The sequence below is a fragment of the Macrobrachium rosenbergii genome, chromosome 1, assembly GCF_040412425.1.
Source record: "Macrobrachium rosenbergii isolate ZJJX-2024 chromosome 1, ASM4041242v1, whole genome shotgun sequence".
NCBI classification, from domain to species: domain Eukaryota; kingdom Metazoa; phylum Arthropoda; class Malacostraca; order Decapoda; family Palaemonidae; genus Macrobrachium; species Macrobrachium rosenbergii.
This window is the reverse complement of record NC_089741.1, coordinates 43,644,590-43,661,800: the sequence shown is the minus strand read 5'-3', so window position 1 is coordinate 43,661,800 and position 17,211 is coordinate 43,644,590. Positions and strand designations below refer to the sequence as shown.

General features: G+C 33.7%; 1 protein-coding gene across 30 annotated transcripts in view; it reads left to right on the top strand.

Annotated features, from left to right (window-relative positions):
• The window catches only part of Ssdp (Sequence-specific single-stranded DNA-binding protein), a 306,140-nt gene that overhangs the window by 282,384 nt on the left and 6,545 nt on the right, over window positions 1–17,211 (top strand). For 18 of the 30 annotated variants that reach the window (XM_067089276.1, XM_067087545.1, XM_067089552.1 and 15 more), the window contains 2 exons: window positions 242–312; window positions 4,825–5,019. In XM_067089276.1, coding sequence (XP_066945377.1) covers window positions 242–312; window positions 4,825–5,019 — 266 coding nt within the window. Of the gene's footprint in view, window positions 1–241; window positions 313–4,824; window positions 5,020–11,020; window positions 11,233–17,211 lie in introns of those variants that run through there. The other 12 variants (XM_067089637.1, XM_067089720.1, XM_067087878.1 and 9 more) reach the window with 3 other exon arrangements.

The following is a 17,211-nucleotide window of genomic DNA, read 5'->3' as shown; positions in this document are numbered from 1 at the left end:
AGCTTTAGTAACATTTTAAAACTTTTTGAGGGCCTTGGGTATTTGTGTTGTTGCTGTTGTAATATTTTTGTTTTCAATAGCAGACAATTTACTCAATAAAATGGATAAAATAACTTTGAAATGACAGTACAGATAGGTTTAGTAGACTATATGATTTATTATGTTCAAGTAAAGTGGTAAGTTAACACAAAGTCCAATTTGTTTGTCAAAGAGTAATTTCTTTAATTCTTCTTTTCCCCAGACACATCTAGTAGTGGGGCTGATGGAATGTTTCCCATGATGAAACCTGTACCTGGTGGAGGCATGCCTGGGGTGAGTCAGAAATAATTTTTTTTTGTAACCATCTTTAGCAGAAATTCAACATTTTAGTAAAGTATTTTTTAATAAAGTATTTTTTAAAAGAAATTTTGTCATGTTAATTGAAACAAGAATGTTTAATGTTACATGATATCCCAGCACTAAGAAGTTTGATTTAATTTGAAGGAAAATGTTTCAACTTTCCCATCACAGGAATCAGGTATATCACCTTGTTTGAGCATGGTCTAAATATGGCCATTAAATACTTTTCCTGTTAGTGTGTGTTTTAAGGAAAAATATCAGTATAAATGTTCCTAATTGTGAGGTTAGTATGATAGCCTCAAATCATTCTCTGGCATTGTTTATAGTGGTAGCCTGAGACAAAATAATACTCTCATTTACCACTTGAACCTTAGCTTTCAGTTATGACAGTATTTTGTGCTTGGGACACATAAAAAAAACATTCATCATTAGAAAATTATTTTTTAAGTGTATGTGGAAGTTGGGGGAGGGACACTAATAGTGTGTAAGTGTGCCAAAACCTTCAATGGTTGGCCTCTTTGGATGGCTTGTTTATAATGAAAAAAATACAGTACATAAAAAGAATTAGTATTTAGGAGTACAATAATATCAGTTTATTTGAATGTTAGTTATTTGGCAATAGTCTAACCAGAACACAGCTAAAAATTGTAGCTTTCATAGGGCTGGTGCATAAAGATTTGTTCTTGTAAAAGTATAAGTTCAATTAGCATGCATCTTAGAAGTTACACCATCATAAAACACTTTATGTTTTATAAAAACATTTTATTTCATGCAAACCCTGTTAATATACCAGTAAATTGCCTTATTTCTGTGGATGTGGAAATCCCAGTCACACCATACGTATCTTCATCACAAATGGAAAGGCACTACAATGCATGCCAGGGTCTTCATAGGGGTGCACTGTTCTTTTCCTTCTCACTTTCACTGTGGAAAACTGATAAAAAGCAGTTCATAGAAGGGAGGAGGGCACTCATGGTATGATTACTGAGTTTGTATGAAAAATGATCTTGTCCAATAAAAGCAGTTTTTTTATTATAGTTCCATTAATCATATTTGCCTGAGTAGCAGTTAAGGTGGGAAGACAAAGTGGTCAGAATCACTGCAAGCAAAAGCCATGAATCATTGGATCAGTGGAGGATTGCAGATAAATACAGTTTTGAGTTATCTATCAGAAAAGTAATAAGTGAAAACTTATGTTGCATACAATTTCTTAGAATTTTTTTTATAATTTCCCTCTGATGACCTGTAGTGAGAAAAAGCCTTGAAGATGGAGAGGAGAATTTCTGAGTTTGCAGAAATTAAACCTTGGTTTAAACTACAGGACAAGGTAGAAATTCATCACTATTAGAAGAGTCCGAAGGCAACGCAGGAATAGCAAAAAGTATGACCATAAAGTTGTGATCACTGGAAGACTTTTAGGAGCAAAGTAGAAACCAATAGATGACTGGCTGTTCAAATGACTTACATTTCTTGATAAAGGAAGAAGCTCACCGACATGCTTTGAAGAATCAAGAGCTAAAAGAAAATCAGTTTCTTGAGTCAAGTTCGGTAAAGAGGCTGGTAAGGAGCCCTTTTAAAAGGTTTACGAAAACTATAGCCAAGTACCAGATATTGTAGGTTACACAGAATCACCTGGGACAGACTTTCCAAAATGCTTAATCAGATTTTAGGTCTTGGTCATAACTGAGATTCAGATCCTGTGGACCAGACCCAAGAAGGGCTGCTCTTTAACAGTAGACAGTGAAAAAATTTTTTGAAAGCAAAGGAGAAGAAAATAAAATGCAGATAAGCAAATAGACACTTAATTGCACCAAGCAAACTTAGCCCACATGACTTAGTTGTTGGAGTACTGCACAGTGTGATGATTGTTGCTACTGCTACTTCCAAAAATCCCCTCTGGCAGTCAGCTGTATAACCTCTCCCATGTAAAGATGAAGGGGTTCCAGTCAGTCTTGGGACCTTGAAGTGAGGGTGTTTCAGAAGCTTCCTTCATAGCAGAAAGTTCCTGCTGAGGCCAAAAGAGGAAGTATGAGGGTTATCCTCATCTTTTGTATTTCAAATGTCCTTCATTAGTCACGATGGTGACTAGGAGAAAGGTCTTGAGAGCAAGATCTATTGCAATACCTCCTGGAGCAATACCAGGGATGTAATGGAGTTGAGTCTTGTGGGCTCATTGCTTTTATGGCTGTCACCATGGAAGAAGATTTCAAAATTCTGCAACTCAGAATGCCAAGGACTTTGGTGACTAAAGGTGCATCATAGACCTAGCCTACTCAGCTTCAGGTAACTTCATGCTTAAGATGGAAAACCAAATTCCAAAGGCACCATTACTACAAAGATGCAACTCATCAAGAAACTTCACAATTATTTTTTCCCCCCCTTTCTGGACTCTTAGTTGAGTTTATACCTTCCCTCTATTCAATCTGTAGGTCAATGGTAGACAGGATAATGACACCTTAAATGGCTCTAATAGGAGTGTCTATGTCATGTATTGACAGGCTCATTCCATAGAAATCTTGCTGTGCTATTATAGTTTTCACAATCTTCACGTCAGCATGCTATTAAAACGTAGTGACCTTATACCAGTATAAAAAGAAGCTATCAGTTTTGCCTAAAGAGGGAAGGAATTCTTCTAACAAATTGATCAGATATACTTTTCTACTCCCCAATTGGATAGAAAATTGGGATTGGCATTGAGAAGGTAAGGCTTTTCCCCTTGCAGTAACATAATATAATTTTTGTTTTCCCTGAAGGAAAGACTGGCAGTTTTTTCTGAAGTTCCTTTTCAGGAATTCAGCCTTACAAACTTCACTGTAAAGGTGGGTGGGGGTTAAGATCATTTTTGCATATATATATGATCACCTATTTCTGGCAGATCTTAAGGGTATATAACATAAGGTTTGTATGTATGAAATTCCTGTTTGTTTTGGAAAAAATCTGATGGGAGGTTGGAGATTTGTGTAAGTGGAAGAACAGGAAGGACCTGAGTGGCAGAATTTTCACCAACGCCCATTGTGTCGCTCATTGAGGGAGGCAGTAATGATGTTAAGGTTTAGAAATGTTTATTTCCTTAATTTTATCTTTTTAAACCTACAGCCAAGATGGTTTTATTTCAACTCAAAAGTAGGTAAACTTACTCAAAACACTTTAAAAATGTTTAAATAAAAATTATAATTAGCAAATATAAGCCATTTTGTGGAAGCATATTACATCAGTTTTTGAGCACTTTATTGTGTTACAATTTAAGCAGTCATTATAAGTATAATGCGATTTCGTGTTTTAACGTACTGATTTAAATGTGCATTGTGACTGATGCTCGACTGTAGATTCTCTCTTAATAGTCATTGACATGTACAGTACTAGTGAACATAGAAAATATAAATTACTGTATTTTTGTTTGGATAATAAAATTACTGTTATTGAAGGCCAAACCCAGAAATTAAAACTTGCATATGAGAGTATATTAAGAGTTGAAATTTATTAGGAAACTGTACTACTGTACTATGAGATCTTGGTGAACAACAAAATTCTTTGTTGTAAATTATTATAAAGTTGATAATTAAGGATGCTAGAAAATTTTCAGAACAATGTACATTTGGCTATTCATTAAGGAAAGGACAAGCATGGAAAGAAAGAAAGGGCAAGAGAAGAATTGTAGAGAGGAAGAATGAAGGAACAAAACTACCCAGACATAAGAGTTGTGAATTTAACTACAAACAGAAGACTGTAGAAGTAACTAGTGTTTAAGTAAAATTTTCCTTAAATATCAAGATTGTGGAGTACCAAAGGGAGATATAAAATAATTCATGCAAAATATTGGAAAGCAAAGCAAAAGTATACAGTAAAGCAAGTATGAGGACAGAATAGGAATAAAAAACAATTATGAGGAAATATGAAGAATTATAAATATCAGCACAAGAACAGGGCAAAGCCTTCAAAATTGTCATAGAAAATATGAGGTTCAATGCTTTAATTAGAGAATAAATATAAATTTGTTATGTAGGTGGTAGGTGTGTCTTTATAAACAATATTTAGACTTTTCTGAAATAGAGATTTACAGTATTAACAATATGTAAAATGACCTAGCCCTAATTAGGGAAAATCTTAATTGCTGTTTAAAATCAAACATCAATTGGAAGTGATTTCTGATGTTGATAGTAAACTCTACCAGGAGAAAACCAATATCAGCTTTTTTTTTTTTCACCAAAAGGTGAAAGTTAAAGTTTAAAGTTTTCTTTCTAGACAAACACCAGCAGTTTTACAAAATTTTAACACATTATGTCAAAGGTCATATATTTTTTATTTGAAGAAATTGCTCTAAATCCTAGTAGTACTGTATGTCAAAGTTAAAATTTGTTCTTTTGTCATAAAGTTTTGTGTGAAACTTATTAACTGAATTTTTAATATCAGTTTTTATTAAGTATTGTTATTATACAGATGATATTATTAGCAGCTTTTAGAAAAAGGTTTAAATTTTTCTTGCAGGATTTCCCTCTGGGTGGTGGTCCAGATGGCCCAATGGGAGGACCTATGGGTCCTAATACTATGGGTCCAGTCATGAATGGGGATGGCTTAGATGGAATGAAAAATTCTCCAGCTAACGGTCCTGGAACTCCAAGGGATGACGGAGGCGGCATGGGTGAATACAACTTAGGAGGATTCGGGGGCCCTCCGGATAGTGTAAGTTGTGACTGTGGCTGGTGAATAGCCGCTTCTTTTATTTTTTGCTTGTGTGAGGCGTAGATGCCAGATGCTACTGCATGCACACTTTTTTTTTCAAATATTGGTTTATGTTTTTAGTATTTTTTATTTTGTATGATAACCTCATTAACGACTGTGTAATACATACTTTTGTTGGTAAGCTACATTGGTTTGCCAGTATGCAAAGCCTTGGATACTGGAAAGTATGTTCTACATGGTACTCTGTAACTTACTTGATTATAGTTCCTTCAGATTTGTTTCAGTTTGTAGTAAGCATAGAAACATTAAGAGTATCCATTTTTTTTTTTATTTTGGCTACCAAAATCTAAAGACGAACAGACCATTTATTTGTTACCTTTTACTAGTTGTGCATTAAGTAGCATCTTCCTTTGTTTGTTTGTTTTAACTGAGTGAGTTACTAGTTTTATAGTTAGTCAGGGTTGTGCAGAGGTAATTCATTTCAAAGTAATCCATTAACAAATCTGTATTTTAGAATTTGTTTTGTGGTTGTAGCTGAGAGAAACCAGAGTGGCTTTGAAGCGCATGTTCTTTCATGTGTGACCTGACCTGCCATAACCTGAATATCTGAGACTTGACCTACTCTGTTTTTTTATTTTTTAGACTAGTTGCATTTAAACACACTTTCTTAGCCAAAAAGAGAAGAGCGTAAGACCAAAACATAATTTTGAATTTAATATTTATAATAAACAAAGATCAGACATACAGTATTCTGAATTATTCGTACTCTCGTATTAAAATTATCTTAAACAAACCAGCTATTTTTAGGATGAATTAAAGTACTCTGATAGGGATACTTATGTTAAGTGTGTGTGTGTTCTTTTTTAGTTCATGTTATAAAAAAAGGGTAACATTTTCAGAGTAAATTTGACACTACAAAACATTAAAGAACTCTTGTATTTAAAGGGGCAATGAATAAAAAAATTTTTTTTTATTTGAAGAGGAAGTGGACATTTTAATTAATAGAGATATGGTTATCAATTTATACATGGTTCAGGGACACAATAAAAAAACACTTTTAACTCAAAAAGCCAGTTATGAGACCCTTTCAGTTTTCTAAAGTCTCCTCCCCGCTATCCCCTTAATTAATAAGATTATTTTAAAATGTCAAACGCCTACTCATGGTATACTGATTTCTTAAAAGGATGAAATTAATAACTGTACAAGGACCTTTTTTAGACTTTCACACAAATTTTAAAAAGTCATATGGAAAGTATTAGTTTCTAAAAATATAAACTTTTAAATTTTCAATCTTCCTTTCACCTTAGGATCAAACAAAAATAAAAATCTGTCAAAATTTGAATCTTTCAGATATTGAAAAAATTGGTAATGTCCTTCAGATAAGTGTAGGTATTTTGTGTTTGCATTTTTAAAAACAGATTGGGAACACTGGAGTAGTAGTTGTAAAGTGTACTTTTTTAAAATACAGACTCCTAAATATGGAGTTGCTAACCAGCTGAGAAATAGTTGCCATTAGCCAGAAGTTTATTGGAATAATGTATTGTACAATCCAAATAATGTATTGTACAATCCAGAGGCGAGTGATGTAATTCAGGTTAGCAGGAATGTGAATGGGAACCTCCATAAACAAATTTGATTTTCCAGAAGACCTCTGCATTCTGGTAATTGAATACCATAGGTAGGTATAAAAGAAATAACTCTCGGTTTGGTTTTCCCAATCTCTATCGTTGTTCAACTGGCCGTCCCCATAATTAACTTCATTTATGTTGTTTAGCTGTACCAAATTTTAAGTAGGACTTCTCTGTTGGTATATTAACAGCAACACCTAATAAATTGAATTAGAACATGGATTACACAATTTATTATATATGGCAAAATTGCCTGAAATTGGAACTCATTTTCTAAACTATAGTTCATATCATTATAAAAATTACTAAGTGCTAGAAGCAGAAGTTTCTGTGTGTCACAAAACTACAAACTAAGTTGTATTCAAGATTAATGGATCATGCAAATGGTTGGCGGAAACAGTATTTTTAAACTAAAAAATGTAAACCCATGTGTGTTAAGTTGTTGTGTGAAATTATCTATGAATGTAGGAGTTTATTTAGTATATAATTTAGGAAAGAAAGAAAAATGTTCATTCTGAATATAGGGAAGAATTTTCTTACAGTAGGAAGCTAGCATGAAGCCACCTAGGTGTGTGTGTGATCAAAATTCAACTGATGTTCCATTCTTGAACAGGCAGTAGTATTCGTAGGTGAAGAGGGTACCTGATGTCTTAGTTTAGTTGCTGAAATTTCTTTAGTTATTTTTTTTTTTTTTTCAGTCCTGTACTTCACACTAGTGACATTCCTTTGTCTTTGTAAATACTGCTTTCTTTGATAAAATTGACACTATCTACACTGACATTTATCAGTACATCAATAGATAGAATAAACTAATGTTGCTTGCATGTTCTCCATGGCATCCAATCTCATTTTTGTGAATTGTTATTATACATTTTTAGGAAGGATTTAGTAATTGCCTTATCGACTTTGATTTTACTGTGTAGATATATACTGAAAGTGTTGGAAATTACCATGTCCTCTACAATTTATTTATGGAGTCAAGCAAAATATAATGTTGTTGCACACATTTATTGAAGATGATTATAATTTTATCATATTGATATACTCCTGTGTACCATTGGAATTATAATCATCCTGGTCTTGTACGTCATCTTCCATAATTTCTGTTTACTGATATGCAGTTATACAACTCTTTACTCAAAGGGTTTTTATCCAGTTACATTCACACCAGAATAAAGATTGTGAAGTTTACATATACAGTATTTTCACCATTTCCTCATTCTTTTTGTTTCATATTTCACACACATTTCACATTATATACCACAAAAAGTACACTTTCATACTTGCAAGAGCTAATGAGATGGTACTTCTGATGAGCCAAGGGGTGATCTTTGCATTCAGGGAGGTACAAAACAAATACTTATATTCTAATTTCAGCATAGTATATTAGACAAGGTAAGATACAACACATCAGCTTTACTGTTTTATTACATTACTAATGGTACCAAATACATTTGATTAGATCCACCGACGGAAGCTCTCACTGATTTTGTAACGAGACGGAAATCTGAATTTTCCTATTGTCTTTTGATCGTATACTTTTGTTCATGCATACCACTATCCATTTCAGGGACCACGAGTCATCGCTTTTCTCAAATATCTTTCAAACTAATCATGTGATCGAAATGGTACTTTAACACAGTGTACAAGACACCTCCTGCTAATTTTTGGTAATATAGTGCATTGTCAAATGGTTTAGTTAAGGCGTTTACTCTTCACTTAAATGGTGTTGCCAAGCATTGCCAAACTATGCATTCGAATGTCCTTTATCCCCGTCCCATCCTTCCCTCAACCCACTTTCCTGGCCTCCCCATTTCTGATCCCCCCCCCTTCCTTTCTATGGGGGATAGTGGACGTTCAATTATGTAGATTAGTCGTGCTGACTTATGCGACTTTGCCTTTGAAAGTTAAGAGTAAATGCCTCAACTAACACCTTTTGACAATGCAATATATTACCAAAAATTAGTGGGAGGTGTCTTGTACACTGTCAAAGTACCATTTCAATCAAATAATTAGTTTGAAAGATATTTGAGAAAAACAATGACTCACGGTCCTTGCGACTGTACATGTTCAGTACTTAGCATTGGTATTTTGTACATATCCCATTGGAAAATACACATTATATTACAATTTGGAGTTAACAAAAATAGTGAATTTCTTTTAAAATTCTCAAAATTCTTAGCTTTGATGCAGTTGGCTACAATAATTTAAGTCAGTAAAAGGCAGTGCCTCTAGGGTAAAATACCGTGTGTAGAGTTGATAATAGAAGTTAGTTTTTAATTCATATAAGATTATTGTTAAATCACTAGTGTAGCATCCAGTAATTAATTCTTGTTTATTTATTAGAGAACACATATTTTATCCACCATCCTAAACCCCAAGAGTAGCCAGTTATTTAGCTACCAAGAAGCAGATTGCAAATTTTTCAAATAATTCTAGGTAACCTTATCCTTCTAAGTTTGTTATTAGGATGCACAGTTATCCAAGTCAGTATAGTACTTTGCTTTGTTGGTTAGGATTGTCATGATTGCATCCAATTTTTTTGCCTTTGCCAGAAATTAGCAAATCTGAGAGGTAATTGAGTAGTATTCCATTTGCTGCCCCAAGCTCTATCTATCATCAGTTCTTATTGCTTCTTCAAGTTTTTCCTGAATGAGGGAGAATTTTTTTCTTGAATCAAGTTTTCTCTAACATGAAATTGTATCATCATATGAATATGGTTATTAGAGAGGATTTGATAGAAAATGCACTAGCAGTTAATAAAGCAAGGCAACTTGTAACTGTAGTACAGTATTGAAAGAATATTTTTTATTAGGGATTTTTTTTTTTTTTTCAATAAAGAATTAGGTGCAGAGATGAAATTTTCATATCGTACTTAAAAATTGCCTAACAAGATTGTTGAGGTTTGTGAAGGAATGTTCTTTACCTATGGAAATGTCGTAACTTTTGCCAGATTGTAGGAAATGTTCTTAATAATTAATAAATGGGCCTAAATAGCAAATTACAACAGCAGTACAGTAGTAAAGTATTAATTAAAAAAATGGAGTCCAGGGTTATTTTTACTAGTTGATGATTGGCTCTACAGTTTTTCATTTGTATATGATGCAGTTTTTGGTTACTTAATCTTTTTTATTTGCTTTTACAATGGCTTTCATGTAAAATGTATATTTGGAAGCAAATATTATTTTCTTTCGTTACAAAGCACGTATTGTCATTCATTTTCAAAGGTGCTTGAAAAGTGTAAAATTATCCAAAGTGTTGACTAGGGGTTTATGGCCTCAGCAGGCACCATTAGCCAAGGCACATAGCCAAAAGTGTACTGTTAGATAATAGGGGTTATTGTTCAATTTGTTTTCACAATGTAAGGGGTGTCTAGGCATTGCAGTTGGTTTGTTTTTTCCAGGTTATGTCAAATGGTGACTTATTATATGGAAAGTTTATCATATGACTGTTAATAGACTGCTTGCCACATTTTGCTACACTATCCAATTTTACTTTTATCAACCTCATCACAAAGTAGACGTATCTTGTGGTGAAAAACAGTATGGTAGAAAACCTTGTGATTAACATTATTTTGGAAAAGACAACTTAATGAGGATCACACTTCTTCAGTTTCTGTTCTGTTGGTAGGCTCTTAGCCAACATAAGTATTTTGTACATGCATACTTATTTTAAATACTCATCGAATCAAATATATACTTAAAAATAACAGAGCTATAAACTTACTTTAAAACTGGGAGTTTGCTTGACCACATATAAAAATGACCATACGCTGTTGAATTTATTTAGCTTCTTATTCATGGCTCTCCTTTTTTTTTTTATACATATAGATGTGCTGTAGTCTCCTTTTAATTAACTTCAAATATGCTGATTATTTATGCTTTCTCTTTTTTGAGACATGACATAATGTGTAGTATAGTCTCCTTGTAATCACCTGGAAATACGATAACTTCTCTGGACTACCCAAAATTTAGTTTTTGACTTAACAGGTCAAGTCAGTGCACCAAAGAAAGAACATGTGAAGTGAAATAGTACTTTCATTCTAAGAAATTATGAGTTTAAGCATTTTATTATTAGAATATATTATATACCCATATTTACTGTATTGTTTTCTTTCTTCCTTGGTCAAGAAGCAGAGTTACTTTGTGAACAACCTAAGCCCAGAGCTCTCTCAGTAGTCCCAGCACAACCCCTGCTTCCCTCTGCACTACCTCCCCTTTTAGAAGCTGTGTATATGTTTCTTGTTGCCAAGTTTTACATTTGATTGCCCTTGTTTATTTACAAGTAGCTTCATAATTCCTTTTGTTCAGTTCTGCCCCTTAATTTTTATTGATTTTATTGGCAGAAACTCTTTTCTTCACTTATTCTCTCAGATTTGATGCAGGTTTCAGGCTACTCTGATGATGTTAATTAACCTAGCGATGAGAACTCAGCCTCTGTGTTGGTGTTCTCACCGCTCCATCGCGGCCCCATCTTGACTCTCTTCAATTTTATTAGGACTTAAACAGCCGTGAAAGCACCTTAGGCATCATTTGAAAGCAGGCGTGACAATGGTTGCGTGAGGACCAAGTTTAGAGTGCGACTTGTGAGTATCGTGAGTGAGTCCGGCCGCCGCTCCCTGGCTGCTGATCGCTGTCCTACCTGTGTCCGGTGTGGGCCCTGTCCTGTCCCGTACACTATCCCAACACTCTCCCGCACTACATTTCCGCACTAAACAACATTCCTGCACTCTTATACATCAGTCTTACATTTCTCTTTATATTAAAAACTGGGCATTCTTGCAGTAATACATTAATTTTTTTTTTTAAATTGTCTAAGTAGTGTTCATCTTTTCATTTTGTAGGATAAAACCGTTATACATAGGACTTTCTTTATAATTGATTATTCTGCTGTGTGCATATTTTTCTAAGTGTTTGAAACACCATTGCTAGTTTGTAATACAGTATCTCTTTTCATATTACTTGACCCTGGTGCTATATGTGCTCATATGTGTTATGCATATTTTTAACAAGTCATTATAATTTGATGTGATTTCTAAGTATTACTGAAAATAGCCAAATATGCTCATTATTTTACTGAAAGCGTTTGTTGTTGAAAATTGAAAATTCATTCTCACACTACAAAGTTATTTGAAGTAAATTATGTGTATGCAACACATGAAAATGTGTAGTGTGAGTTAGTGATAAAGTATTTGTAACTCGAGTTGAAGCTGGAATAAGTTATTAGTCAGTTCTTTTATAGGTGAATGATTTTTATCCTGCACAGAATGCAGTGGTATAAAGATAGAAAAATGATACTGTAATTTTAGTAGTTACATCCATTTCAGATTTTTCATCCATTCATATTATATTCTTTTCACAGAACATAGAATTTGTATGAGCTTTTTTTGAAATATTGCAGTGTCAAGATTTTATGTGCACAGTACACTCAAGATAGATTGCATCTTCATCTCTGCGTATGAGTCACCACTGTTGTGATCACAAGCTTTTAAAGAATATGCAGTTGCCTTTTGCATATGATCATTGAGAAGAATTTTTATTCGGCCGCTGGTTTTTATCATTGCCATTACAGTAATTGCTAGCATTATGAATATTTTTATCCTTTTCATATATCATCCAGTATCACTTTGCAGCTAGAAGTATGCAGTGAATTACCCGTTTATACCATTTCAAGGAAATTTGACTTTTCAAATTTAAAAAAATGAAAACTTGTGATGTGCTGATAGTTTTAATTTTTTTCTCTAGACTAAACATGCAATAAAGTACAGTATTGTGTGTGCGTGTTTGGCTGTACTGTTGTATTTTTATAAGTCACATTAAGGAATCAGTAATTCGTAGTTACATCAGTAGTTTTTTTTTTTTAAAAGCATGCATATCACAAGTTTTATCCATTCAGTATTTTATATTCTTCTTGATATCTTTGATTATTGTTGTTGTTTCAAAACAGTCCTTTATTTTTCAATCTTTGAATTTGTAAATTTCCCAAACCTCCCAGTATGAATACATGCGTGTTAATGCTTAATCATGGTGATGGGAATATATTTCACCCACGTAGGCTTTTTATACATTCGCTCTTAGCTTGATGTTTTAATAAGATGAAATACACAGCCAACACTAGGAAGCTTGCCTTTGCACAGTGTGAGCCACTCAGCATGTTGATAGATTTGTATCTCTCAAGATGCACAAACAGTGCATGTCTGTTACCTTGGTGATCTGAAATGATCTAAGGTCAGAGGAATCATCTTGCTGGCAGCTACTCACAGCTTATGGTCTAGCCAGAGCATAACATGTGCTAAGGCAAGAACTGTGTAATAAAAGAATCCCATAGGTATTAACCATATGCAGTAACATTTGTGCCATATAGGAAAAAGTTGATTACAAGCAGACTATATTTCTTGCACAAACAAAAACCATCACAATCGAGCTCTACAGATGTAACAGCGATCCTTTACTGCCCCCTTTTTCACCACTAGGAATCCTGCTACCTGAGATATCAGTACTATTTTTAACTAGGTTTATTTTTTTTTTTTATAGCAGTGACGGCAAATCTTTTCTATATGTTCGTAAGCTTCAAAATCGCTTTATATCGTGATTTTTATAGAAGTAGATACTTGCATGTTGAGTGAATTTTTTCATGATTCTGAGTGCTTTAACCCAGTTTTGATAATTTTCTAAACAAAGGGTGCCACTAAAGTTGTTTTTGTGTTAATTCATTGTTACTTTACTTGCTAGGAAGGAGTGGAAACATTGTGAACTAGGGCTTCTGATTTGTCTGAATTATAGTCTTTTGAGGCAAGGGAATTAAAATTCATACTTATATATAAAAAAAATGTGAAACCAAGAAATGCTATCTATTTGAAAATTATGAGGGTAAGATGGGCAGACATTTTTATCTCGCCTTTTAAATTGAGCTGTTATGAGGAGATGCAAAATTTGAAGGTAATAGGAAACTTGATAACTTTTTTCTTTACATTACTTATTACTTTTGGAGGAATATTATTATTTTTTTTCTTGTACGTGGAATTCTTGCAAGCACTTAAGAGATTAGTGAGGTATGGTTTGGTTTTTTGAACTTAAACTGTAGCTGTTTTTATCTTTTCTTATAGCCAGTGAAAATAATGCTTGCACTATATTTTATAAAAATAGAATTGCAAAATCTCAAGGTGCTTACCTAAAATAGGATACCTTGATTGGCATAAATAAATATATTGAAGTAGTTAAATATTATGACAACCTCCTAAATGCCATATCTGCAGTAGTAATGTGGTTTTCATCATTATAACAAAAGGGATACCATGTAATTATGGCATTACCCTGTCCACAAACTGAATTTAACATTCCTCCTGGGTAGAAAATGCTGTGTAACAAAAGTAAAACGTGTCGCTCCAAATTTCACCTCCTAATGAATTGGAGAGCGAGAGCACAGTGATTGAAGCATTGTCAAAAAAATCCTCAACTTTTTCAATTGATTCATTTACAGTATTGAATTTCTGAGCATTTTAATCTTTTAAAATAGTAGAGCCATGTGAGACCCAAGAAATTTCAATTGATTGGGCAACCTCTTTCTTAAATGTACTATTTTGAAGCATTTATTTTACTGCTTTAGTTAGGATTGTATAAAGTTTCTCATTATTCAGAATTAATCTGTGAAGAAATTATCAAAGGATCCCATTGTCATGGATATTTTAATATTTGTAAGATAAAACTTAAGTCTTTTCTATTTAGTAGTCTTCACTTTTATTCATGTAAGTATTTGAAACTTATCAAACTTCAAACTAGCATAGCAGAATATTTACAACAGAAAGTGGTGAGGTATTTACTGTATGCCTTTTCATCAATTCTAACTGGACAACAAAAAAGGATAATGCAAAAGACACCATATTGCAGGACCATGTGTTATACATATGCTTCCTAAAAGATCATTGGTGAAGGATATCTAATTTCTGTTACTGTAATATTTTCATTTGAGAGATTTTCATGATTACCAAGAGAAGACAAGAAATTTCACCATTTTCAGTTATAAAGTTTCAAGCATTTTTGTGGTGGATTAACTGTTGGTATTGTTTCCTAAATCCTCTGGAGAGGATTGGCTTTCAAGATATGGTACTGTCCCATAAAAGTAATGTCATTATAATCTGCATTTCCCTGTTGAGTATACTTGTCAGCATTGTTAAAGAACAAGATCGTGAGCCCTCCTCCAAAAAGATATTTTACAGAGCATTTAAGAATTTTTTTTTTTTTTTTTTTTTTTTTTTTTTTTTTTTTTTTTTTTAAACTAATGTTTTGGGACTTTGCAATGTGGGGCATGTGCAACATAAGCTGAGCTCTTTTTTAATAGTATACTGTAAATGTTTTCATTTATGTTTTCATCAAAATCATTGACATTTCTACATCAAATTTCCCTTTATTCTCTCTCCTCAGCAGTCTTCTTACCTGGTTTAGATCTTTACCCTTACCTATTTCCCATGATTTTCTGGGGTTGGTTTGATTGATTGATGATGAAGTTAAGGTCTTGAAGACCAAGTGCCGGAACCCATCAGGGTTATTCAGCACCGTAAGGAAGGTGAAATATACAGATTAATGATATGATTGATAATGAATAGGTGAATGAAGATATACTAGTAAAATACAGTGTTAAAATATGAACGTAGAAAATGAAGAATGATATTAGATAGAACTAACAAAAGTTAAGTATGTATTAAACTTTTTTTATTCAAAAAATATACTTAGTATAAAAATAAATATGACTAAAATCTTTATTAATTGTACTGGAATTATATCTCATTAAAATAACCAGATTCTTTCAGATAACTCATAAGGTTATCTACCTCAATGTGATAACTTAAAATTTCTAAAATAGTCTTCCTAGTTAGTAAGTACTTTGCCCTAAGGCGGTTAAATTTAGGACAGGGGAGGGGGGGGGGCTTCTACTAGATTTAACATGCTACTTCCATGTCTAGCAAGTTTCTGACCAACTGCTCATCTCCGTTTCATTCCCAAACTGTCCCAAGCCTATTTTTCCAGTCTCTGAAAGTTACATCTTTCAGATTTGCAGTATGATCTACATGCACTTCCAGGGGGGGATCCTCCCTTTCTTTGGAATTTTAGACATCAAAATAATACTTCACATACGTCTTACAATCTCTAATATTTCCCATTACACTATCCATTATAATATTGGTTTCATCCATAGCATCTACATGGATACTTTCCATGCTGAATTTCCTTTGCTTCCTTTCAGTCCCTTCAGTCCCTCTACTCTTCAGTCTTTAAAGCGTTCAACAATCTTCTTGAATTCTACTATTAATACCAGGCCATCTGAATGCAGTAGCTTCCAGGGACATGGTTTGAAGCTTCCTGTATTGCAGAGATAAACAGTACAGGACTGTGTGTTTATCCTTGATAGACATTATAATATACCTGTCACAGTCTTTACTATCAACCTTTTGCTGTAACTTGTTCAGTAAATCTTTCTGTATTCAAACTGGTGGCCCTCTTGGTGTTTTTAATGCCCTCCCCCCTCTCTCTCTCTCTCTTCCTTCCTTCCTTCCTTCCCATGGAAAGACATCACTTGTAGTGTAGCTTGTGCAACACATTTCAGAGGGCACAGTTGGTTCAGCTGCATATGTTTCCACTTTATTTTTCATCTGTTGTCTTCTCTTTTAACTGTTTAGCTTCTCTAATATTCTTGGTTAGCTGTTTAGCTTCTTTTTGTACAAAACCTTGCAAACTCCTTAGAGTAGCATTGTGACTCTTAAGTCTCATTAAACCACTTATAATAACCCTGTGCCCTTCTGTTTGGTTTGGCACTGTCTAATACCTTCTCATAATTCCTGATGTATGGCTAGCCTCTTGCATTTTGCATAATGCTTCTATGGTTGTCTAGTTATTAAGACTGCCTCTTGACAATTTCACTTTACATGAAACAAGACACTAGTTGCCAATTTTAAGCTTTCCCATTGCCTTTCCTTTTATATATACTATTATTGTAAATTTTCCCCTCGTAAGAGTGCCAACATTTCTTTCATCAGGTTTTGTTATATTTTGGACAGCAGTTATCTGTCAGCTTTATTGTGTAGAATTCATGATGGTCATAGGGTTTTTCTATATTTAATTTTCATCAAGCTCACCTAATGTTAGCAGATGTCACACTCTTCGTTCTCCTCCTGTCATGCAAACATCTTTCTGTTCATTTTCAAACTTCACCCTTGTGGGAGTGACACTGCCTTGTGTGGCATACTAGGTGGTACTGCACTTATTTTTAGTGCAGCAGAGTTGCTTTCCCTTTTGTTTCCCATCCTTTGCCTTTGGTATTTTCAGTTCTCTTTAAAGAACATATTCCCAGACAAACCTTGCAAGTTTCATTAAACTAGTATATAATAAATGGAGCTTCTCTGGGTTTATACATTGTGCTCAGAATGTTTAATACTCAGGATAGGCAGAATCCCAGTTCCAACATGGCCGTTTAGTTCTCCTCCTATCTGTATACTCTGCAGCTGTAGCACTTCTGTCATTTCTTTCATTAAAATATTCTATAACGTTTTTTTTTTGGTCTCTGTAATATA